This window comes from Entelurus aequoreus, linkage group LG14, assembly GCF_033978785.1.
Source record: "Entelurus aequoreus isolate RoL-2023_Sb linkage group LG14, RoL_Eaeq_v1.1, whole genome shotgun sequence".
Taxonomy (NCBI): Eukaryota; Metazoa; Chordata; class Actinopteri; order Syngnathiformes; family Syngnathidae; genus Entelurus; species Entelurus aequoreus.
The window spans coordinates 31,861,399-31,887,506 of NC_084744.1; the positions used below are offsets into that span (position 1 = coordinate 31,861,399).

General features: G+C 41.6%; 2 protein-coding genes across 2 annotated transcripts in view; both read right to left on the reverse strand.

Moving 5' to 3' along the window:
* Positions 1-275: 275 nt before the first annotated feature.
* Positions 276-15,019, reverse strand: LOC133665338 (gastrula zinc finger protein XlCGF8.2DB-like). Its single transcript, XM_062070608.1, has 2 exons — positions 14,758-15,019; positions 276-1,677 (listed from the first exon to the last, which is right to left on the reverse strand). Exons 1-2 carry the CDS (start codon positions 14,774-14,776, stop codon positions 539-541), a joined length of 1,158 nt encoding a protein of 385 aa, XP_061926592.1. The 5' UTR covers positions 14,777-15,019; the 3' UTR covers positions 276-538.
* Positions 15,020-16,709: 1,690 nt separating this feature from the next.
* Positions 16,710-26,108, reverse strand: part of LOC133664751 (uncharacterized) — a 30,619-nt gene continuing 21,220 nt past the window's right edge. The window contains exons 10-13 of the mRNA XM_062069645.1: positions 24,813-25,003; positions 19,981-20,122; positions 19,731-19,858; positions 16,710-17,228 (exon numbers count right to left, since the gene is read on the reverse strand). Coding sequence (XP_061925629.1) covers positions 16,914-17,228; positions 19,731-19,858; positions 19,981-20,122; positions 24,813-25,003 — 776 coding nt within the window. The 3' untranslated portion in view covers positions 16,710-16,913. The remainder of the gene's footprint in view (positions 17,229-19,730; positions 19,859-19,980; positions 20,123-24,812; positions 25,004-26,108) is intronic.

A 26,108-nucleotide genomic window follows, 5' to 3' on the forward strand; every position in this document is an offset into this window, starting at 1 on the left:
CTATACTAAATCCTTTCAGCAAAAATATGGCAATATCGCAAAATGATCAAGTATGACACATAGAATAGATCTGCTATCCCCGTTTAAATAAAAAAATTCATTTCAGTAGGCCTTTAACTTACAATGACATTCTTTTTATATCGTTTCAGATTCACAAATTCCTCAGTAAATTCAGCAAAACGCCACCAGTTATTGATTCTGTTTAGCCGATTGGACACTGATTGGGTGCTGTTACAAATTAATAAGTACTCTGTGTGGATTTGGACGTCATTTAATGACATTTCTTGTTCAAGGACGACGAATACAATGGAACAACAAGATGGATGTGCACAGCTGAATTAAGCGTAATCGTATGAAAATATAAGTGGATATTTATGAAGACTGGCAGTTAGTAAATATTGTTCACACTTTTGTTCTTTTCTTTCTTGACCAACTTCATTTCATTTTATATTTTAAAAAAACATTTTTTATCGGTGTGTTTTCACATGTTCTTTCAGTTGTGGATTTTGTCTAAAATTATTAAGAAAAACTTTTCATTTCAGTGTGTTTTCATGTGTCTTTTGAGAGAAGGGTTTTGTCCGAAAACTTTCCCACAAACTAAACAGGAAAAAGGCTTCTCTCCAGTGTGTATTTTCATGTGTATTTTGAGATGTGGACTTTGTCTAAATAGTTTACCGCACACTGAGCAGGAAAAAGGTTTTTCCTCAGTGTGCGTTCTCATGTGTATTGTTAAAGCATGGTTCTGTCCAAAATCTTTACCGCACACTGAGCAGGAAAAAGGTTTCTCCCCAGTGTGTATTCTCATGTGTATTTTCAAACAATGGTTGTGTTTAAAACCTTTACCACATACTGAACATATAAAAGGTTTTTCTCGAGAGTGAATTTTTATGTGCGCTGTCAAATGTGCCTTCTGAGAGAAACCTTTACCACAAACTGAACATATTAAAGGTTTCTCCCCCGTGTGCTTTCTCAGATGTCTTTTCAAACACTGACTTCTTATGAAATCTTTACCGCACACTGAACAAGTAAAAGGTTTTTCTCCAGTGTGTATTTTTGCGTGTTCTTTAACATGGGACTTCTGAGAGAATCTTTTGCCACAAACAAAGCACATGAATGGTTTTTCTCCCGTATGGATTCTCTTGTGCACAGTCAGATAGGCCTTGCTGCTGAAAGTTTTGTCACACTGAAAGCATTTGTTGTCATCTTTAGAGTGTTCATCATCAGTGTCAGGAGAGTGTGACGTTGTGTCCTCACTATCTGATAGTGGAGCTAAGAGCTTGTCTGCTTGTGATCCTCCACAGTGGTCTCCATCAGCTTCTGTTGTCATGTGTTGTGTTGAGCTGCTGCTTGGAGGCTCCGCCTCTCTCTTCTCCTCACTTTCACCTTTGACCTCATCATCTTCACTCTTCACAGGGACACCAGTCACTGGGAACTCCAACCATTGAAGCTCCTGACTGATGCTGTGTTCCTCCTCTTCCTCTTTAATGTGGCAGCACTCTGGCTCCTCCTCTTCCTTTTTAACGCGGGGTGGCTGTGGCACATCCGTTGTATCTTTAAAGTCGGGGGTCAGTGGCTCCTCCTCTTCCACTTTAATGTGAGAGGGTTGCGGTGTCTCTTGCTCTATCCAGCTGGAGGTCCACTCCTGCTGCCCAGGGAAAAGGTGTTCTTCACTGACGTCTGCAGGATGCAAGACAAACACAAGCATTGCTCAGTCAGCGTATGTCCCGAGGAATGACTAAAAGGGGTCTGTTAAGATGGGGTGCTTAGTGTACAATAATAAAAAATAAAAAAAATAACTTTTTTGATTTTAGCAAATGGCTGCAATGAAACAAAGAGTGAACATGTGATACGAGCAATCAGCTTGATGATCTTATTCTCCAAAATCAGGTTTTTGTACATTTTAAAATTCAGGGAATAAGTCCCTGGAGAGAGGTGGATTTTGACTTTATTAACTAAATTGTATGAAATATTAGACTATAGAATATAATACAGAATAGAAAGTACTTAATTGATCCCTGGGGGAAATTCAGCACCACAGTTTGCTCACAATAAACAATAAACACTTAGGTTTGTGAATAATATAAATACAGTCTATTATACAGCATTATTCACATGTGAATAATATAAATACAGTCTATTATACAGCATTAATCACATGTGAATACTATAAACACAGTCTATTATACAGCATTATTCACATGTGAATAATATAAATACAGCATTATTCACATGTGAATAATATAAATACTGTCTATTATACAACATTATTCACATGTGAATAACAGAAATACAGTCTATTATACAGCATTATTTACATGTGAATAACAAATACAGTCTATTATACAGCATTATTCACATGTGAATAATATAAATACAGTCTATTATACAACATTATTCACATGTGAATAATATAAATACAGTCTATTATACAGCGGTGTGTGTTTGTAAAAACAGGGTGTGTGTGATGCGTCACTATAGTAGCACTGCGTAGAAGTGCTTGTAGTTAGCGCATGTTGCGTTTCGCATGTTGCATGTTGCATGCTGCTTCTGCCTGCTACTGTCTGCTTTCAGCTACTGCCACCGGCTAGTCCTCCTTACGGGGGGTGAAAAGAAGAGTATCATCGGCATAGAAATGCAGATGATGTCAAAATGCAGGCCTGGAAAGTTAACTTTTTAGGTTAAGGCAAGTGTTGCCTTAAAGGAGGGCTCATATTTTAGGGCACCAAGGCAAACATTATTTTCTTTCTAGGCATGGACTCCAAAGCGTGCATGCATACATATGCAGTTTTTTTAAATTAATTATTAATATCAACTTGTCAGCTTTTGTCATTTCATGATCCCTTTATCTCTAATTTTACCTTTTGATAGAGGGAAGTATTTTTTGTAATTATCCATTTTTTAAGTTATGTACATGTAGATGCTGTATCGGGACCGATCCATTAGAGTTTGAGCAGAAATATGTCGTATAGGAATTAACTATACACAATAAAACATGAACAAAATGATGTGTCACATGGTTTTTAAAGTAATACCTTTGTGACATGAAAAAAACACAAGTATTGTAAAAAAAAAAACATGGCGTTTACTTTTTGATATCAAAATAAAACACAAAGCAGTTTGGCTAATGAAGATAAAGTGTAATAAACAAGATGTGTTGTTCTCCAACGCCCCCTGGTGGTTCAGTACAACAGTTTGGCCAACAACATAAAAAAAAAAAACAGGAGTGACAGCGTGTTTCCTCACCTCATTAACTCTGTCACAGCAGCTGATGGACGCTGTATTGTCAGCATCATATAGTTTTTCTCCTTCGCTGTTTACTTTGAGTCTGGGGACAATAGTCTCCAATATTGTCCACACCTGTCTCCATCTAACAGCAGTGCGCTCTTAAAGGCCTACTGAAAGCCACTACTACCGACCACTCAGTCTGATAGTTTATATATCAATGATGAAATCTTAAAATTGCAACACATGCCAATACGGCCGGGTTAACTTATAAAGTGACATTTTAAATTTCCCGGCAAACTTCTGGCTGAAAACCTTTCGATATGATGACGTTTGACGCAATGGTTGAACCGGAAGTATTGGTACACCATTGTATCCAATACAAACAGCTCTGTTTTCATCGCAAAATTCCACAGTATTCTGGACATCTGTGTTGGTGAATCTTTTGCAATTTGTTTAATGAACAATGGAGACTGCAAAGAAGAAAGCTGTAGGTGGGATCGGTGTATTAGCGGCTGGCTGCAGCAACATAACCAGGAGGACTTTGACTTGGATAGCAGACGCGCTATCCGACGCTAGCCGCCGACCGCATCGATGATCGGGTGAAGTCCTTCGTCGCGCCGTCGATCGCTGGAACGCAGGTGAGCACGGGTGTTGATGAGCAGATGAGGGCTGGCGTAGGTGGAGCGCTAATGTTTTTATCATAGCACTGACGAGGTCCCGTAGCTAAGTTAGCTTCAATGGCGTCGTTAGCAACAGCATTGCTAGGCTTCGACAGGCGGCACAGCATTAACCGTGTAGTTACAGGTCCAGTGTTTGGTTCGGTGTCTCCTGATAGTAGTATTGTTGATCTTCTGTCTATCCTTCCAGTCAGGGGCTTATTTCTTTTGTTTCTATCTGCATTTAAGCACGATGCTATCACGTTAGCTCCGTAGCTAAAGTGCTTCACCGATGTATTGTCGTGGAGATAAAAGTCACTGTGAATGTCCATGTCGCGTTCTCGACTCTCATTTTCAAGAGGATATAGTATCCGAGGTGGTTTAAAATACAAATCCGTGATCCACAATAGAAAAAGGAGAAAGTGTGGAATCCAATGAAACCCTTTTACCTAAGTTACGGTCAGAGCGAAAAAAGATACGTCCTGCACTGCACTCTAGTCCTTCACTCTCACGTACCTCATCCACGAATCTTTCATCCTGGCTCAAATTAATGGGGTAATCGTCGCTTTCTCGGTCCGAATCGCTCTCACTGCTGGTGTAAACAATGGGGAAATGTGAGGAGCCCTTCAACCTGCGACGTCACGCTACTTCCGGTACAGGCAAGGCTTTTTTTTATCAACGACCAAAAGTTGCGAACTTTATCGTCGATGTTCTCTACTAAATCCTTTCAGCAAAAATATGGCAATATCGCGAAATGATCAAGTATGACACATAGAATGGATCTGCTATCCCCGTTTAAATAAAAAAAAATAAAAATGTAGTAGGCCTTTAAACGCACGGCGGGAAGTGAGGGAAAGTGACTGTAGCGTCCCAGAAGAGTTGGTGCTGCAAGGAATTCTGGGAATGTGCTCTGTTGTGTTTATGTCGTGTTGCGGTGCCAACATTCTCCCGAAATGTAATTGTCATTGTTGTTTAGTGTGGTCTCACTATATGGCAGTTTTATGACAGTGTTGGCGTTGTTTATACAGCCACCCTTAGTGTGACATGTAGACTAAATTTACTCCTTAGAGCAAGATTAACGTTGTTACTCCACCATGATTAATATGCCAAACGACGCTAGTGCACATGTGCCTGACTTTGTCTTGCCTTAAATGCATTAACAAATGACGGGGTTTCGGTAATGCGTAAAGGAGAAAGGAGACGGTATGACTAACCATCTGGAATTTAATCGCAAGTTATCATTATGCCATTAACAAGTAAAAAGTCAAGGGCGGTCACGGCAAGTTGTTGCCGCAAATGTTGGTACATTTTTTAGGGCACTGCGGCAAATGAGAGGGCGGTCGCGGCAATTGTTGCGGTTAAATTCGAGCCCTGAAAATGTCTGTTTTAAAGGTTTTTGTCCTCCGGCCGGGAAGTGCCATCTAGCATCATTTCACGTATGCAGGCATGTGATTTGACCACAATGAAAAAGACTGAAAAAATTTCCGGGGGTCTGGGGGACGAAGGCCCCCAGCCAGGTCCAGGTGTCCTGGACCTGGTGGGGGGATAAGGGGGGCAACGCCCCCCGAAGCTCCTGGTTTTTCACCAATTTAACATGCTAAAATGAACAAAGACAGCACCATTTGAAGAAAATGTTTCAGTGTTTAAAGACATGAAAACATCATTAATAGAACATACATAACCCAATTATAATAATGAATCACTGTATATGGTTCAGTCCCAACAGTATTTAGTCACTAATATTTACATCTTGTGTTCATTTCACATCCACAGGTGTCACATTGATCAGTGATATTATTTACAGTTTATTTACAGTATTACCACATTACTTCAGTTCACTTCACACATTAGCTTTCTCGGAGAGCCCAGCCCTAACATGAGCCTTCCTTGCAAATTTCTGAGCAGCCTGCATTTTCCTTTTGGTCTCTGCTTTTGTAGCTTCTTTTTTGGATTTTTGGATAAATATAACAAAATACCAAATGTAAACATTTCATTCTTTTCGCCAAAATAGGATATAAATTTATGAAGATAATTAAACATGTTTATTATTGTTTACTCATATTTGAAAATAGGAAATAATAATAATGTGAGGACATATTGCATGAAACAAGTGTGAAAATATTTACCTTCAAGATTGTTACACCACTGACAATAGTTTCAACAGACTACATAAGAACTTAATATTACAAAATAGTATTATATGCAAATTTATTTCAAATAAATTGTTAACTGGAGTCAATAATGCGACTCTTTGAATTTCTGTCATTTCATAATATATTTTCACGTGGCTTTTTATTTTTAGAAAAACCCATTTATATTTCGCAAAGCAATAATTGGTTAATATTTAAAACAAACATGTGTATTTCGCAAGCAAATATTTTTTAGCTTACCTCATTATTAACAACACTGTCTGCAACTGAAGTGGGTTGTGGGTGGATCTTTCCTCTCCATGTCACTTTCGGTTGACATCCAAAAGTACCAGCAAGTGAAAAGTTGGTTTTCCTTGCTTCAAGTTGTTTCATATGTTTTTGGCGTTTTGCATGTACTTCCAAAGCCTTGAAACCTCGTAATCCATAGTCAATATTATCATGACACCACGTGCACAAAACCTTTCCGGGACGAGCGATTTTCCGAATAAAATCACAGAACAAAGTCGTAACTTCCTTCTTCCCAACAGTATCAGTGATTTGCCTTTCCATCCAGTCCCATCGAAACTTATTTTTGACATGTTTATCAACTTCTTTTACTCGTAAAGCGTCCTTTCTCTCGAGAACCGACATCGTTTACATATGGAAAATGGCGGTAATAACCATTATGAAAGATGACGTTATTAAAGGCCTACTGAAAGCCACTACTACAGACCACGCAGTCTGATAGTTTATATATCAATGATGAAATCTTAACATTGCAACACATGCCAATACGGCTGGGTTAACTTATAAAGTGACATTTAAAACTTCCCGGGAAATATCCGGCTGAAACGTCGCGGTATGATGACGTATGCGCGTGACGAAGTCAGAGTAACGGAAGTTATGGTACCCGTAGAATCCTATACAAAAAGCTCTGTTTTCATTTCATAATTCCACAGTATTCTGGACATCTTTTGCAATTTGTTTAATGAACAATGAAGGCTGCAAAGAAGACAGTTGTAGGTGGGATCGGTGTATTAGCAGCGGACTACAGCAACACAACCAGGAGGACTTTGTTGGAGCGCTAGCCGCGCTAGCCGTCGACCTCACCTTGACTTCCTACGTCTCCGGGCCGCCAAACGCATCGGGTGAAGTCTTTCGTCCTTCTGCCGATCGCTGGAACGCAGGTGAGCACGGATGTTGATGAGTAGATGAGGGCTGGCTGGCGTAGGTGGAGAGCTAATGTTTTTAGCATAGCTCTGTGAGGTCCCGTTGCTAAGTTGCTAAGTTAGCTTCAATGGCGTCGTTAGCACAGCATTGTTAACCTTCGCCAGCCTGGAAAGCATTAACCGTGTATTTACATGTCCACGGTTTAATAGTATTGTTGATTTTCTATCTATCCTTCCAGTCAGGGGTTTATTTTTTTGTTTCTATATGCAGTTAAAGCACGATGCTATCACGTTAGCTCGTAGCTAAAGCATTTCGCCGATGTATTGTCGTGGAGATAAAAGGCACTGAATGTCCATTTCGCGTTCTCGACTCTCATTTTCAAGAGGATATAGTATCCGAGGTGGTTTAAAATACAAATCCGTGATTCACAATAAAAAAAGGAAAGTGTAGAATCCAATGAGCCAGCTTGTACCTAAGTTACGGTCAGAGCGAAAAAAGATACGTGCATCACTGTCTCTCAAGTCCTTCACTGTAACGTTCCTCATCTACGAATCTTTCATCCTCGCTCAAATTAATGGGGTAATCTTCACTTTCTCGGTCCGAATCTCTCTCGCTCCATTGTAAACAATGGGGAATTGTGAGGAATACTAGCTCCTGTGACGTCACGCTACTTCCGGTACAGGCAAGGCTTTTTTTTTTATCAGCGAGCAAAAGTTGCGAACTTTATCGTCGATTTTCTCTACTAAATCCTTTCAGCAAAAATATGGCAATATCGCGAAATGATCAAGTATGACACATAGAATGGATCTGCTATTCCTGTTTAAATTTAAAAAATTCATTTCAGTAGGCCTTTAACGTCCTCATTGATAACAGATGTCCTGATTGGTCACAAGGAACATATCGACCAATCAACTACGGCGTAATATAAACTACGTCTCAAATCTTGATTTAGGGTCGGAAAAAAAAACGGAAAAACGGAAGATCTTTTTTTTTTCCCCCCGAGATTAAAAAAGACGGAATTCCGACTTTAGACGGAAAAATCACATGCCTGCGTATTTGAAGTGTTTTATTTGAGAACATCCTGACACTTGTTCAAAAGGTAGGTTTTAGGTGTGTTAATCATAATTTAAAAAATCCAAACACGATCAGATTTAGATGTTTCCATGAGAAATTAGACTAATTTAGTGCATGGAAACCAGGGTTGATTTTGACAGAAGCTTTTAATTTCGGTTTGAGTCACAGTCTTTGGACTGTTACGGATTGTGGGAATAGGTCGAGAGTGGAGGCCTTCTCTACTTTGCGTGTTTGCAGGTCTCGCAGCTGCAGCTGATTTGGCCCATTCAGCTGAAAACGGTTATAGTCAGCTGGAAACTTCAGGACTTCGGTTTCTGCTCTGGCTCCGCCGGGTCCTGCTTGGCTGGAGCCCGCTCCAATCTGGTTTTGCACACCTTTTTCTTTGTTTCTTGTTTAGGATTAGAGCTGAAACGATTCCTCGAGTAACTCGGGTACTTGATTACAAAATATATTCGAGAATTTTTTTTTTTTACGGCATTTTGCCTCGTTTAGTAAACAGTAGTCAAAGCTCACATTTCGCACGGACTGTTTAGGTGTTGCACAGCGTGTTTACGTCACAGATCATACGCCCCCTGCTCTGCACAACACCGCTCTTTTAAATACGCTTTAAGTTTAGAAAACTTTTTCGCCGACATAATTGGCAATGGCAGACACCGCAGAAAGCAGTGGACAAGAGCCATAGCAAAACCAGGGAATAAAGAAACGACAAAAGTTGTCTAAGGTGTGGAAACACTTCACACTAAAATGGAAGGAAAACACAGTAGTATGCAAACATTGCAAAGAGGAGCTGGCATACCACAATAGCTGTAGCACCTGTCGAGAAAGCATCCGATTGAGACGTCCAGAGGCCAGGTAAGTCATCTATTATCACAGTGTTTTTCAACCACTGTTCTGCGGCACACTAGTGTGCCGTGGTAGATTATCCAATCTCACCTATTTGGGTTAAAAATATTTTTTGCAAACCAGTAATTACAGTCTGCAAATGATGTGTTGTTGTTGAGTGTCGGTGCTGTCTAGAGCTCGGCAGAGTAACCGTGTAATACTCTTCCATATCAGTAGGTGGCAGCAGGTAGCTAAAGTCAGAAACAGTGGGAGGCAGTGTGCAGGTAAAAAGGTGTCTAATGTTTAAACCAAAAGGTGAGTGCCCCTAAGAAAAGGCATTGAAGCTTAGGGAAGGCTATGCATAACGAAACTAAAACTGAACTGGCTACAAAATAAACAAAAACAGAATGCTGGACGACAGCAAAAACTTACTGTGGAGCAAATGTACATCCCAACATGACGTGACAATCAACGTCTCCACAATGAAGTGGGCAGTGTTTTAGCTACTTCTAAATCACTAATTCTGGTCTCCATGGCGACAAATAAAGTAAGTTTCTTACAAGTATCATTATTAAACATGCTTCACTACACACCGTAGCTCACGGCATCAAAATGTAAACAAACGCCATTGGTGGATCTACACTTGACATCCACTAGTCGATACTATGATTACGTCGATATTTTTTGGAATAACAACATATATATATATTTTTTTAAATTCATATTATGTTTATAAACTCAGGAAATACGTCCCTGGACACAGGAGGACTTTGAATATGACCAATGTATGATCCTGTAACTACTTGGTATCGGATTGATACTTACATGTGTGGTATCATCCAAAACTAATGTAAAGTATCAAAGAAGAGACGAATAAGTGATTATTCCATTTTAACAGAAGTGTAGATAGAACATGTTAAAAGAGAAAGTAAGCAGATATTAACATTAAATGAACAACTAGATTAATAATCCATTTTTTACCACTTGTCCTCAATAATGTGTACAAAACAATAGGTAGATAAATGACACAATATGTTACTGCATATATCAGCAGACTAATTAGGAGTCTTTGTTTGTTTACTTACTACTAAAAGACAAGTTGTCTAGTATGTTGACTATTTTATTTAAGGACAAACTTGCAATAAGAAACATATGTTTAATGTACCTTAAGACTTTTTTGTTAAAATAAAGCAAGTAATGCCATTTTTTTGTGGTCCCCTCTATTTAGAAAAGTACCGAAAACTATCGAAATAATTTTGGTACCGGTACCAAAATATTGGTATCGGGACAACACTCGTCGACAAAGAACCGTCTATTATATTTGTTTAAAGGACACAATACACGTTACACTTTAATAATAATTATTTTATGTTTATACTTTGTCTTGCAGGTTTCATTGGAGTGTTATTATTCATAACCACCCCCCAACTTTGACAACATCGTTTGTGCAACAAAAGGTTTTTGTGTTATTAACGTTTTATGCTTAATAACCAGCATCAACAGACCTATATGTCACACTAAGGGTGGCCGTATAAACAACGCCAAGACTGTCATAAACCTGTGCCATATAGTGAGATCACATTAAACAACACTGACAATTACATTTCGGGAGAATATTTGCACCGCAACACAACAGAGCACATTCCCAAAAATTCCTCGCAGCACCAACTCTTCCGGGACGCCGCAGTCATTTTTCCTCGCTTCCCGCCGTGCGTTTAAGAGTGCACTGCTGTTAGATGGAGACAGGTGTGGACAATATTGGAGACACTTGTCCCCACACTCAAAGTAAACAGCGAAGGAGAAAAACTATATGATGTTTCTTTCATTTTGACAACACAGCGTCCATCGGCTGCTGTGACTGAGAGTTAAATGAGGTGAGGAAACACGCAGTCACTCCTGTTTTGTGTTGTTGTTGTTGGCCATACTGTTGTACTGAACCACAAGGGGGGCGTTGGAGAAGAACACATCTTGTTTATTAGACTACATTAGCCAAACTGCTTTGTGTTTTAGTTTGATATCAAAAAAGTAAACGCCATGTTTTTTCTTTTTTTCTCACAAAACTTGTGTTTTTTTCATTTCACAAAGGTATTACTTTAAAAAACATTTCACACATCCTTTTGTTCATGTTTTATTGTGTATAGTTAATTCCTATATGACATATTTCTGCTCAAACTCTTATTGGATCGGTCCCGATACAGCATCTACATCAGGGGTCACCAACCTTTTTGAAACCAAGAGCTACTTCTTGGGTACTGATTAATGCGAAGGGCTACCAGTTTGATACACACTTAAATAAATTGCCAGAAATAGCCAATTTGCTCAATTTACCTTTAACTCTATGTTATTATTAATAATTAATGATATTTACACTTAATTGAACGGTTTAAAAGAGGAGAAAACACGAAAAAAATGACAATTAAATTTTGAAACAGAGTTTATCTCCAATTTCGACACTTTAAAATTCAAAATTCAACCGAAAAAAAGAAGAGGAAAAACTAGCTAATTCGAATCTTTTTGAAAAAATTAAAAAAATAATTTATGGAACATCATTTAGTAATTTTTCCTGATCAAGATTCATTTTAGAATTTTGATGACATGTTTTAAATAGGTTAAAATCCAATCTGCACTTTGTTAGAATATATAACAAATTGGACCAAGCTATATTTCTAACAAAGACAAATCATTATTTCTTCTAGATTTTCCAGAACAAACATTTTAAAAGAAATTCAAAAGACTTTGAAATAAGATTTAAATTTGATTCTACAGATTTTCGAGAATTTTAAAAAAAATTTTTAATCATAATAAGTTTGAAGAAATATTTCACAAATATTCTTCGTCGAAAAAATAGAAGCTAAAATGAAGAATTAAATTAAAATGTATTTATTATTCTTTACAATAAAAAAAATAAATTTACTTGAACATTGATTTAAATTGTCAGGAAAGAAGAGGAAGGAATTTAAAAGGTAAAAAGGTATATGTGTTTAAAAATCCTAAAATCATGTTTAAGGTTGTATTTTTTCTCTAAAATTGTCTTTCTGAAAGTTATAAGCAAAGTAAAAAAATTAATGAATTTATTTAAACAAGTGAAGACCAAGTCTTTAAAATATTTTCTTGGATTTTCAAATTCTATTGGAGTTTTGTCTCTCTTAGAATTAAAAATGTCGGACAAAGCGAGACCAGCTTGCTAGTAAATAGATAACATTTAAAAAATAGAGGCAGCTCACTAGTAAGTGCTGCTATTTGAGCTATTTTTAGAACAGACCAGTGGGCTACTCATCTGGTCCTTACGGGCTACCTGGTGCCCGTGGGCACCGCGCTGGTGACCCCTGATCTACATCATGTACATAACTTAAAAAATAATTACAAAAAATACTTCCATCAAAAGGTAAAAATAGAGATAGAGGGATCATGAAATGACAAAAAGCTGACAAGTTTATATTAATAATGAATTTTTTAAAAACTGTATATGTATGCATGCATGCTTTGGAGCCCCTGCCTGGAAAGAAAATAATGTTTGCCTTAGTGCCCTAAAATATGAGCGCCCTTTTAAGGCAACACTTGCCTTGACCTAAAAAGTTAAAATTGGAGGCCTGTAGAAGACGTTTCGCCGCTCACCCGTTCATGCTCATAGACTTAGCTTGGTTCTGGTCACAGAAGGTGACTAGAATGACATTTGAGCCATGTGTTTACAACTGAATGGAATACTAAGTTGGGGATTCAGACTGTTTTGGACTGGTAGTAGTCGATCCACTGGGATCGTTCTACCAATAAAGGCAAATTACACTTCAATGCCCTAAACTTGCCCCAATTGTTTGTGCTGCAAAAAAAATTGTGTCTACTATAATGTTTTATGATTCACAACATTCTCAAATCTCCCCAAACCAGTGCCTAGAGTTGGTGCTCCGAAAAGTATTATAGTTTTTCAAATGGTATGGGGCGTTATAGCTCAGTTGGTAGAGTGGCCGTGCCAGCAACTTGAGGGTTCCAGGTTCGATCCCCGCTTCCGCCATCCTAGTCACTGCCGTTGGAACAGTGTGGTGTTCGTCTTGGTCGTGGAACTGTGGACAAGCTCTATACTCTCGGCAGGGTCCTGGAGGGTGCATGGGAGTTTGCCCAACCAGTCTACATGTGCTTTGTGGACTTAGAGAAGGCGATCGACCGTGTCCCTCGGGAAGTCCTGTGGGGAGTGCTCAGAGAGTATGGGGTATCGGACTGTCTGATTGTGGCGGTCTGCACCCTGTACGATCAGTGTCAGAGCTTGGTCCGCATTGCTGGCAGTAAGTCGGCCACGTTTCCAGTGAGGGCTGGACTCCGCCAAGGCTGCCCTTTGTCACCCATTCTGTTCAGAACTTTTATGGACAGAATTTCTAGGCGCAGTCAGGGCGTTGAGGGGATCCGGTTTGGTGGCTGCAAGATTAGGTCTCTGCTTTTTGCAGATTATGTGGTCCTGATGGCTTCATCTGGCCAGGATCTTCAGCTCTCAGTGCATCCGTTCGCAGCCGAGTGTGAAGCGACTGGGATGAGAATCAGCACCTCCAAGTCCAAGTCCACGGTTCTCGCCCAGAAAAGGGTGGAGTGGCATCCCCGGGTTGGGGAGGAGACCCTGCCCCATGTGGTGGAGTTCAAGTACCTCTGAGTCTTGTTCACGAGTGAGGGAAGAGTGGATCGTAAGATCGACAGGCGGATCGGTGCGGCATCTTTAGTAATGCGGACACTGTATCGATCCGTTGTGGTGAAGAAGGAGCTGAGCCGGAAGGCAAAGCTCTCAATTTACCGGTCGATCTACGTTCCCATCCTCACCTATGGTCATGAGCTTTGGGTAATGACCGAAAGGACAAGATCACGGGTACAAGCGGCCGAAATGAGCTTCCTCCGCCAGGTGGCGGGGCTCTCCCTTAGAGATAGGGTGAGAAGCTCTGCCATCCGGGAGGAGCTCAAACTAAAGCTGCTGCTTGCTCCTCCACATGGAGAGGAGCCAGATGAGGTGGTTCGGGCATCTGGTCAGGATGCCACCCGAACGCCTCCCAAGGGAGGTGTTTAGGGCACGTCCGACCGGTAGGAGGCCACGGGGAAGACCCAGAACATGTTGGGAAGACTATGTCTCCCGACTGGTCTGGGAGCGCCTTGGGATCCCCCGGGAAGAGCTGGACGAAGTGGCTGGGGAGAGGAAAGTCTGGGCTTCCCTACTTGGGCTGCTGCCCCCGCAACCCGACCTCGGATAAGCGGAAGAAGATGGAAGGATGGATGGATATGTAAAAGCACTTTGAGTCACTAGAGAAAAGCGCTATATAAATATAATTCACACTCACAATGGTTTATGCTACATGTTTAGTCTATTTCTTATAGTATTGATGTTGTTAACGTTTTACTGGGGCTGGTTATGAATCATGAAAACTGTAGTAGACCAAACGATGTTGCAGCACAAACGATTAGGACAAGTTTGGGGCGGTTTATGAATAATAACAGGTTAATAATATAAAAACATAAAACGTTAGTAAGATAAAAACTAAAATGTTTGCGGCAAAAAGGGGTCAATATGGTGAAGTCGGGCGCCATTTTCTTTAACGACAAAGATTCTGTGGTTCGACCACATTGGAGTACATGGAGAAAATGGACTTTGACGTTCATGAAATGTTAATAAACAAACATTAAATATTTAAATATGACAGAAGAATACTAACCTGCTCTGTGGGAATCCATTGGAGGCGTGAAAATAGCGTCGCTTGTTCTCTGTTGTTCTAGGAAGTTCCTCCTCGTACTCTGCTATCGTTTCATTCTGACACTAAAATGCTTCCTTCAATAGCCGCACTTGGTTGAATAAATGTGTTATATCTCGTAAAAAATGTAATAAATGATGAAGAAACGCTTACAACAACCGTCAAATCGCAGGGGACAGCGACTCTTTTTTTTGGTCATTTCCGGCAGACAAGAGAGCGCGGACATTCTCGCAGTACCGCCCCCCTCAGGTGGGAAAGTGTCATTGCGCTTGACCTATATTCTATCTGGACCAGAGCATGTCAAATACATATCTTAATCATTTACATTCCCCATATGTTGGACATTTCTTTACATTTGAACAAAATGAAAGTAAAACACCACTTTTTTTTAAAGAAAAGAACATGGATTACATAATAATAAAGCTCTGTAAAGAACATCCAATACTCCATTTACATCTTGTGATCTGAATACTAACCGAGTATTAGCAATATTGTTATTGTAAGTGCTAACGCAGAGGAACTAATTTTATCAGTGCCATGACCATAGAGAGCTAACTAGCTTATGCTGCTATATTGACATACTGAGCCAGTGACGGCTGCTGTCCGCCCCTAAACTGGTGAAAGTTAAGCCTGGATTATAAATCTTGCCGGATAGTGGACCGGATACTATGTTCCATTTTTATGCAAATGACGCGGTCATATACTGTTCATCCACTGCTATAGCGCAAACCTTTGAGCTACCACGCAAATTTCCGATAGCTAACATTAGTATTATGATTTGGATTTGAGCATCGAAAGATACTAGTTTAGCAGAAACAGAGCTGAGGCATCCATCCATCCATCCATCCATCCATCTTCTTCCGCTTATCCGAGGTCGGGTCGCGGGGGCAGCAGCCTAAGTAGGGCAGCCCAGACTTTCCTCTCCCCAGCCACTTGGTCCAGCTCTTCCTGGGGGATCTCGAGGCATTCCCAGGCCAGCCGGGAGACATACTCTTCCCAACGTGTCCTGGGTCTTCCCCGTGGCCTCCTACCGGTCGGACGTGACCTTAATACCTCCCTAGGGAGGCGTTCGGGTGGCATCCTGACCAGCTGCCCGAACCAACTCATCTGGCTCCTCTCCATGTGGAGGAGCAGCGGCTTTACCTTGAGCTCCTCCCAGATGGCAGAGCTTCTCACCCTATCTCTAAGGGAGAGCCCCGCCACCCGGCGGAGGAAACCCATTTCGGCCACTAGTACCCGTGATCTTGTCCTTCGGACATAACCCAAAGCTCATGACCATAGGTGAGCATGGGAACGTAGATCGACCGGTAAATTGAGAGCTTTGCCTTCCAGCTCAGCTCCTTCTTCACCACAACCGATCGATACAGCGTCCGCAGTACTGAAGACGCCGCACCGATCCGCCTGTCGATCTCACGATCCACTCTTCCCTCACTCGTGAACAAGACTCCGAGGTACTTGAACTCAGAGCTGAGGCAGCACCCTCCTAATCTTTGAGCTCACGCCACAGAGTGAAAGCCGAGGCAATGTTGATCCTGACTGTCCTCTGTTTTCTCTTTTTGTCTCCTCAGACAAAACTTTTTGTTTCTTTGGTTGTTTTGGAGCTTCGGCCATGTTAGCAGTAATTGCATGTAGGCGGTCTTTTTCTTCTTCTAGCTCTCTTGCGGCACGCAGGCATGCGGATCGACTTCCGCCTTATTAACAAATGGGAAAGGGGGAGTGACGTATGCCGTAAAGCAAGTCAACACATTTCCTCAATGTTGCTAAGTGCCACTAAAATCGATACAGACCCCTCAGGTCATGACAGAGGTGTCCTTCGACTAGTTGAAAGTCCATGTATCATCCAAAAAGGTATGAAAATATAAGTGGAAGTTTGAAAAGTTACTTAGTGCTGCTTTGAGAATAACATATGTGCAACAAACAGTTGACGCTTTATTTTGAAAACAATCCCATTCAAAACTGACAGATCAACTGTCAGCAAATGAACATTAGCTTATTTCAGTATGTTGGAACAGCATGACCTCCAGTATGGATGTTCCAAAAACTATGACAAACTATGTGAAAATACACGAATACCAAACAGTTTTGGACAGCAGAAGGAAAACAATCGAATCCTCCGGTCTCTACTTGCAAGCAAGTATTGCTGTGTGCAGAAAGTTCACAGGGGTGGACTCACCTCCTCCCATTTCATAGACCACTTTCTGGAGAAATTCCCAAACAGGGGCACACTGCTTGGGGTAGCTGATGTCAAAGATATGAAAAGCCTTGAAGCAGACGTCGACTGCCCCCAGCAGTGTGCTCTGCTCCAAAGCCTGACCTGCTAGGATAACGAATGACTGACAGGAGCAGTGCAGGCGGTCATCTCCCAGAGAGAGAACGTAGGGGTATGACCTCGACACCTCTGCGTGCTGGAGGTACTCCACCATGTTAGTTCCGACCTAAGAAGCAAATAAAAGAAAGCAGAGATTATAAGCAGGAATAAAATGAGCAACATTTCCCTTTAAACATCCAAAATTGAACTTTGTTGTGCTTGTAATGTAAAAACAAGACAACTTGAAGGATCTTTTGACACAATCAAGTAAACAGGTGTGGTGAATTATGTCCTTAAAGGCCTACTGAAAGCCACTACTACCGACCACGCAGTCTGATAGTTTATATATCAATGATGAAATCTTAACATTGCAACACATGCCAATACGGCCGGGTTAACTTATAAAGTGACATTTTAAAATTCCAGCCACACTTCCGGTTGAAAAACTCCTTTGGATATGATTTATGCGCGTGACATCACAAAATCCACGCAAGTGGTTGTACCCCAACGACTCGATACAAAAACCTCTTGTTTTCTTCGACAACATTCCACAGTATTCTGGACATCTGTGTTGGTGAATCTTTTGCAATTTGTTTAATGAACAATGGAGGCTGCAAAGAAGAACGTTGTAGGTGGGATCGATCGGTGTCTTAGCGGCTAAGTACAATACTTACAGCAACACAACAAGGACTACTTACTACGCCTAGCCGATGCTTGCCGCCAAACCCACGGATGAAGTCCTTCGTCGCGCCGTCGATCGCTGGAACGCAGGTGAGCACGGCTGTTGATGGGCAGATGAGGGCTGGCTGGCGTAGGTGGAGCGCTAATGTTTTTATCATAGTTCTGTGAGGTCCGGTTGCTAAGTTGCTAAATTAGCCTTAGCGTCGTTAGCAACAGCATTGTTAAGCCTTACCAGGCTGAGAATTTTTAACCGTGTAGTTACATGTACATGGTTTAATAGTATTGTTGATCTTCTGTCTATCCTTCCGGTCAGGGATTTATTTATTTTGTTTCTATCTTCATTTGAGAACGATGCTATCACGTTAGCTCCGTAGCTAAGTGTGTCACCGATGTATTGTTGTGGAGATAAGTCACTTTAAATGTCCATTTCGCGTGCTGGACTCTCATTTTCAAGAGGATATAGTATCCGAGGTGGTTTAAAATACAAATCCGTGATCCACAATAGAAAAAGGAGAGAGTGTGGAATCCAATGAGCCAGCTTGTACCTAAGTTACGGTCAGAGCGAAAAAAGATACGTCCATCACTGCCTCTCTAGTCCTTCACTGTAACGTTCCTCATCTACGAATCTTTCATCCTCGCTCAAATTAACGGGGTAATCGTCGCTTTGTCGCTCCGAATCTCTCGCTCCATTGTAAACAACGGGGAATTGTGAGGAATACTACCTCCTGTGACGTCACGCTACTTCCGGTACAGGCAAGGCTTTTTTTTATCAGCGAGCAAAAGTTGCGAACTTTATCGTCGATGTTCTCTACTAAATCCTTTCAGCAAAAATATGGCAATATCGCAAAATGATCAAGTATGACACATAGAATGGATCTGCTATTCCCGTTTAAATAAAAAAAATTCATTTCAGTAGGCCTTTAAAGCAACCGCTACACACGTCCCCCCAGAATTCGCCATCACAAAGGAACTAAACAGTCAATGGACAGGGGCACGGACGGGCCGACCAAACCGGGTGCGCCGGACTGGCACTAACGCCGGGGAGTATGCAGGGGGGACCGGCAGGGTATCTGCACTGTCGAAGGTCCCGGGGGCCTGCGTAGAAGGATGCAAAACATTATCATGGGGCCCAGGTAGAGCGGGCGGACGACCCTGGCGCGGAGGTACTGCCGTGGTAACCGGCTGACTAAGATCCAAGTGGGCCGCTTTAAGCCGGTCCACCGTGATTCTTTCAGACCGACCCCCGATATCCAACAGGAAATGCTTGTTTCCGCTCTCCAGGATGCGGAATGGCCCATCGTAAGGAGGTTGAAGGAGGCCGCGGTGGGCGTCGTGGCGAACAAAAACAAGTGCCGCTCTTCGTAAAGAAGCGGGAACATGAGACGGCGTAAGGCCGTGTTGGGAAGTGGGGATGGGGGAAAAACCCTTGGAGGCATCGAGGAGAGCAGTGTGCTAGGAATAAAGTCACCTGGCACTCGCAAATGCTGGCCATACACCAACTCTGCCGAGGAAGACTGCAGGTCTTCCTTGGGGGCAGACGGAAGCCCCAGCATCACCCAAGGGAGTTTGTCTACCCAAGCGCACCACTGGCGACCCCGACGCTTCACTGAACGAATTCAGTGAATATTATCGACCATGACGGCGAATACGGTTTCTCTGAAGCTGCCTGAGTTCTGGGAATCTTCCGCGGCTGCATGGTTTGCCCAGGCCGAGGCACAGTTCGCCCTGCGTGGTATCACCGTGGACGACACTAAGTTGTATTATGTCGTTTCCTCCCTCGGCTACGGCGACTAGAGTGGTTAGACGCATCCACCGGAGAGGAACAAGTATATTAGGTCGGGGTCACCAGTGTGGCGCTTGTGACGCGAAAACAAGACAACTTCGAGTATCTTTTGACAAGTAAACAGTTGTGGTGAATTATGTCCTTACAGTAACCGCTATAACTTACAGGTTTACAGTCAATGAAGGCCAACCTGGATTCCTCAATCGTGTGTCGGAACACTTTGCCGCCAACTTTATATACCGTAGGTGGAAGCATTGCAGGTAATACTTTGAACGCGAGTTCCCACTTGGCATCTGTCGGGAGACAATTTTATTGGTGTAAATATAATGTGATGTGGTTATTTAGCAGTCAAATACAGAATAATAGAATACATGCCGAGTATACCGTAAAACAACAACAACAAATAATAGTTTACCCAGTGCCATTTCATCTGCCCGCAATGCAAGTTTCCCTTCACGTCTTGCAAGGCTCAGGATCTTCTCGGTGTACACAGGCAGCCATGTTTCGCTGAGTTTGGGGGCCGCCTCTCCGTGTAAAACCTGAAAATCCTGTGCAATCTATGGAACGGAACACAATTGAAAGGAATTCAATAAGCCAGTGTTTTTTAACCTTTTTTGAGCCAAGGCACATTTTTTTCATAAAAAAAAAATACGGAGGCACACCACCAGCAGAAAACATTAAAAAATGAAACTCCACCAGGTTGTCGTGCTTTATTTTGAGTTTGTTGTTGTTTTCCTGTGTGTAGTGTTTTAGTTCCTGTCTTGCGCTGTTATTTTGTTGGCCCTTCCTGTTTTGTTGGGGTTCTCCTGTACCTTCCTTTGAGTTTTATTGCCTGACCTGCTTTCTATTGGCAAACAAGACTATTTCAGTTGTGCGGACGCTTTCCTTCTTTGTGGGGACATTGTTGATTGTCATGTCATGTACGGATGTACTTTGTGGATACCGTCTCTGCTCCACACGTGTAAGTCTTTGCTGTCGTCCAGCATTCTGTTTTTGTTTCATTTGTAGCCAGTTCCGTTTTACTTTCGTTTTGCATAGCCATCCCTATGCTTCATTGCCTTTTCCTTTACGTTTTGTTCTTTTTTGGTTTAGGCGTTACATTCCTTTTTACCTGCACGCCATCTCCTGCTGTGCTCTGCATATTGAGATCATGACAAGCCATCCTCGACGCGTTCCGACTTCTACAAAGCAATGAACTACCTGCTGCCACCTACTGATATGGAGTTTTACATGGTTACCCTGACGAAGTCTGTACAGCACAGACACTAGACAACGGCAGATTATTTACAGATTATAATTATTGATTGGCAAATAATATTGTTTGGACCAATTAGGTGAAGTTGCATAATTTCCCACGACACACCAGACAGTATCTCCGCAGTGGTTGAAAAACACTGCAATAAGCCATACTAATTATTGAGAGTTAAGACTGATCTGGTCCAATATTGACAATTTACTCAAGCTCAATTGAGAGCTCAATACATCAAAAACCAAAGGAGATGTGCTGCAAATCCAAAGGGAAACACCCAGACAGGCCTGGCCCTAACCAATCTGGCGCCCTAGGCAAGATTTTAGGTGGCGCCCCCCCCACATCGGCAGTGAAGTGTATATACTCACAAGAAACCGAATAGCTTTGTTTTTGACCTTTTTTTTTACTTAAAGAAAGCAAATTAACATATTATATGAGAATGTTATGTTATGATTATCTTTAACCGAACGAATCACAGCAGTGCTCAAATTAAAAAAACAGCATTCCCTCTCATGTGATATTGCTTAATTAACATTAATGATGTGCACTTTAACAACTAGGCTTACAACTATACCTAATATATAAAGGGGTGGAGAAGTGACTATTAGCTGCAGGGCAAACATTAGCTAACCAGAAGGCAATAACAATGTAAACAAAAAACACCTGCTTAAAAGATCTAATACAAATGTCCCTGAGGAATGTAAGGTGGGAGTACTGTAATTACCTAACGTTACATTATTATTTTCCATAACAATTTAGCCCCCTCCACAATATTAACCCGACGTTAAAACAGAACTAGCCATTTATTGATTAGCAATTGCCGAATCATGTAACATTAGCTTAATGCTAAAAAGCCAGGTTACTATCACATGCTGTAACAGACAAATAATTTCATGTAGGCTAACGTTACCTACCTGCTACCTCTGTCTTTTTCTCGTTTCTCCTCCTCTTCTTTTCTCTTTTTTCTTCCCTGGGCACCTGACAGTTTTGGCCGTTTTGACATCTTGTGTTGATTTTTTGATGTGGTAAGAGTCATGATACGGGAAGGGAGGGGGCGCACCGTGCGGGGGGAGGGGAGGGGGCGTAATGTTGTAACAAATAATATTTATATTAAATAGGCTTTACTTTGCATTTTAATTAACGTGGGATTATTTTTTGTATTTAGAAATAATAGTACCAACTTTTTTTTTTTTTTTTCTCCAACATTTGTGGCACTGGCTTGGCGCCCCCTGATGGACGGCGCCCTTAGCATTTGCCTATACGGCCTATGCCACGGGCCGGCCCTGCTCCCAGAGCACCTGTTCCAACCACTTTGCATACAAGGTCAGCAGGTGGAGCAGGTACAGCCTTCAAATAACTTGGGATGGAGATTGACACAAGCATGTCCTCCTCGCAACATGCTGACTCAGTCTAAAAAAAAGCACGTTTACTCAGACTGCTACATACAGGCAGCCATGTTTCCCTGAGTTTGGGTGCCGCCTCCCGTGTAAAATCTGAAAATCCTGTGCAACCTATGGAACGGAAAACAATTGAAAGGAATTCAATAAGCCATACTAATTATTGAGAGTTAAGACTGACCTGCTCTTGTATCCTGCACTACCACAACAAAATGTTGTTCTTATCTGTACGGTAAAGTTCAAATTTGAACGACAATAAAAGGAAGTCGAAGTCTACATGTGCTCAAAAAAACTAAGGACTTCTAATATCAAGAAATACATTTTAACACTTGTTTACAGATCACTTATCGAGTCTACTTTAATCTATAAAATCTCATCCTGGTTCAACTTCCTCACTGTCACCACCAAAACAAAACTGGATGATACCACACATGTAAGTATCAATCCGATACCAAGCAGTTACAAGGTCATACATTGGTCATATTCAAAGTCCTCATGAGTCCAGGGACATATTTCCTGAGTTTATAAACATAATATATATATTTTTTAAAACGAAAGAAGATGTTGTGATCCCAAAAAATATCGACATAATCATAGTAGTATCGACTAGATACGCTCCTGTAGTTTGGTATCATTACAGTGGATGTCAGGTGTAGATCCACCCATGGCGTTTGTTTACATTTTGACACCGGTGAGCTACGGTGTGTAGTGAAGCATGTTTAGCTATTCCTTGTCCTGCAGTGATAATGATACTTGTAAGAAACATACTTTATTCGTTGCCATGGAGGCGAGGATTAGTGATTTAGAAGTAGCTAAAACACTGTGGATGGATGTTAGCCGCAAGCTAGCTAGCCATGTCTTAAAGCACCTCTTCCTGTGGGCGTTTCAGTGTTATAACTTCACCTTTATCCTTACTTTTTACACCAAAATGCGTCCATTCTCCCTTTTCTGTCTACACCCTGTGTCTGCTTGTAAGTACTCTGTGTGTGTGCGCTGCCGAACATGCACCTCGTGACGACCACGGGGGGAGCGGGGGGTAGTGGGCCGGTACTTTTCAGAGGCGGTATAGTACGGAATATGTTTCATTAGTATCACGGTACTATACTAATACCGGTATACCGTACAAACCTATGCCAGACTGTGGCCTGGTCTTGAATAAGGAGAGTGTAAAAGTCAGGAGAACGGCTGACACCCTGTAGAACAGTGGTTCTTTTCCCACATGTTCAGGAACCACATCTGACCCCATAAACAATGTAGAGACCTACTAATCATGGCTCTATGCTCACATTTCCCCCCAGGAGAAAATGTGCTCCTAAAAGATCACATTTATGGGCACTCACATACATTTCTTGAAATGTTATGACTTTTTTCACAAAGTTCTATTAGACTAGATCAGGGGTCGGCAACCCGCGGCTCCGGAGCCGCATGCGGCTCTTTGACCACTCTGATGCGGCTCAGCTGCATACTTGCCGACCCTCCCGGTTTTCCAACGACCCCCCCCCCCCGATTTTCCCAGCAGACTGCCTCTCCTAGAAATCTCCCAGGGTAAATATTATCCTATTTTCACTCTAATTACTTAATCAAGGGCATGCCCTAATGACACTGCATTAATTGTCCTCTATAGCATTTACAAACAGCGTGCCAGCCCGGCCACATGTTATATGTTGCTTTTACTTGCACACGTAGGCGACAGCAAGGCATACTTGTTCAACAGCCACACAGCTTACACTGACGGTGGCCGTATAAGTTAAAGTTAAAAAGTTAACTTTAACACTGTTACGTTACAAATATGCGCCACACTGTGAACCCACACCAAAAAAGAATGACAAAAACATTTCTGGAGAACATCCACACCGTAACACAACACAACAAATACCCAGAATCCCATGCAGCCCTAACTCTTCCGGTCTACATTATACACCCCCGCTACCACCAAACCCCCCCACACATCACCCCCCCCCCCTCTCTCCGTGCGTCGGTTGAGCGGAAGAGTTAGGGCTGCATGGGATTCTGGGTATTTGTTGTGTTGTGTTTATGTTGTGTTACAGTGCAGATGTTCTCCAGAAATGTGTTTGTCATTCTTTTTTGGTGTGGGTTCAAAGTGTGGCGCATATTTGTAACGTAACAGTGTTAAAGTTGTTTTTGTACGACTACCGTCAGTGTAAGCTGTGTGGCTGTTGAACAAGTATGCCTTGCTGGCACTTACTTGAGCAAGCAAAAGCTGCATTCAACATGTGGCCAAGCAGGTACGCTGTTTGGGCAGGCTGTAGAGGGCGCTAAAAGCAGTGCCAGCACGTCCTGAAATTTGGGAGTCTCCCGGAAAATTGAGAGGGTTGGCAAGAAAGACGCTATCAAGCGCCATTCGATTAAAAGTCGCGGGCCGCACTAACATTACATTTCCTTATTAAGATGCGTGCCGGTGCGTGTGTCAGAGACCCCTGGTTAACATAGCGCAAAGCAATTCAAGCTTTGTATGCGGTGTTTTTCATTTTAAATTTTCAAAATTTTTTTGTGGCTCCCATTGTTTTCTTTAATTTGTAAAACTTTCCAAAATGGCTCTTTGAGTGGTAAAGGTTGTCGACCCCTGGACTAGATACATACCATGCCTTGAGTAGTCAGATGTGGGAACTCTTTGAGGATCTCCGATACATTTTTAGAGTTCTGTCCTCTTATCCAGCGTGCCCTGTACAGGACTGTGTCCTGCATGTACGCCCACACCTGGCCCAGGGGCTGAGAATTGTGTCTCAGCCATTCTTTCATCCGTTCAGCTCTCTCATCGGATATGGTAGAATCTATAAAAACATGCAATCATTACACACATAAACTATATACAGTCGCGATCAAAAGTTGACATACACTTGTAAAGAACATCATGTCATGGCTGTCTTGAGTTTCCAATCATTTCTACAACTCTTATTTTTTTGTGATAGAGGGATTTTTGTTGGTCACAAAAAAACATTCATGAAGTTTGCTTCTTTTATGAATTTATTATGGGTCTACTGAAAATGTGAGCAAATCTACTGGGTCAAAAGTACACATATTGCTGGGTATTGTGGCCAAACAGCTAGATTTTAGTTTCATCTGACATCACATGGACAAAGATAAGACCTTCTGGAGGAAAGTTCTGTGGTCAGATTAAAAAAAATTTAGCTGTTTGGTCACAATACCGAGCAATATGTTTGGAGGAGAAATCCCAGGAACACCTAACCTACCGTCTAGCATGGTGGTGGTAGTATTATGCTCTGTGTCTGTTTTGCTGCCAATGGAACTTGTGCTTTACAGAGAGTAAATGGGACAATGAAAAATGAGGATTACCTCCAAATTCTTCAGTACAAGCTAAAATCATCAGCCCGGAGGTTGGGTCTTGGGCGCAACAGGACAATGACCCCAAACACACGTCAAAAGTGATAAAGGAATGGCTAAATCAGGCTAGAATGAAGGTTTTAGAAAGGCGTTCCCAAAGTCCTGATTTAAACGTGTGGACAATGCTGAAGAAACAAGTCCATGTCAGAAAACCAACACATTTAGCTGAACTGCACCAATTTTGTCAAGAGGAGTGGTCAAAAATTCAAGCAGAAGCTTGTGGATGGCTACCAAAAGTGTCTCATTGCAGGTAAACTTGCCAAGGGACATGTAAGCAAATATTAACATTGCTGTATGTATATTTTTGACCCAGTAGATTTGCTCACATTTTCAGTAGACCCATAATAAATTCATAAAAGAACTTCACTTCATGAATGTTTTTTGTGATTAACAAGTATGTGCTCCAATCACTACATCACACAAAAATAAGAGTTGTAAAAATGATTGAAAACTCAAGACAGCCATGACATGATGTGCTTTACAAGTGTATGTACACTTTTGACCACGACAGTATATGTAAATGCTAAAGTATAA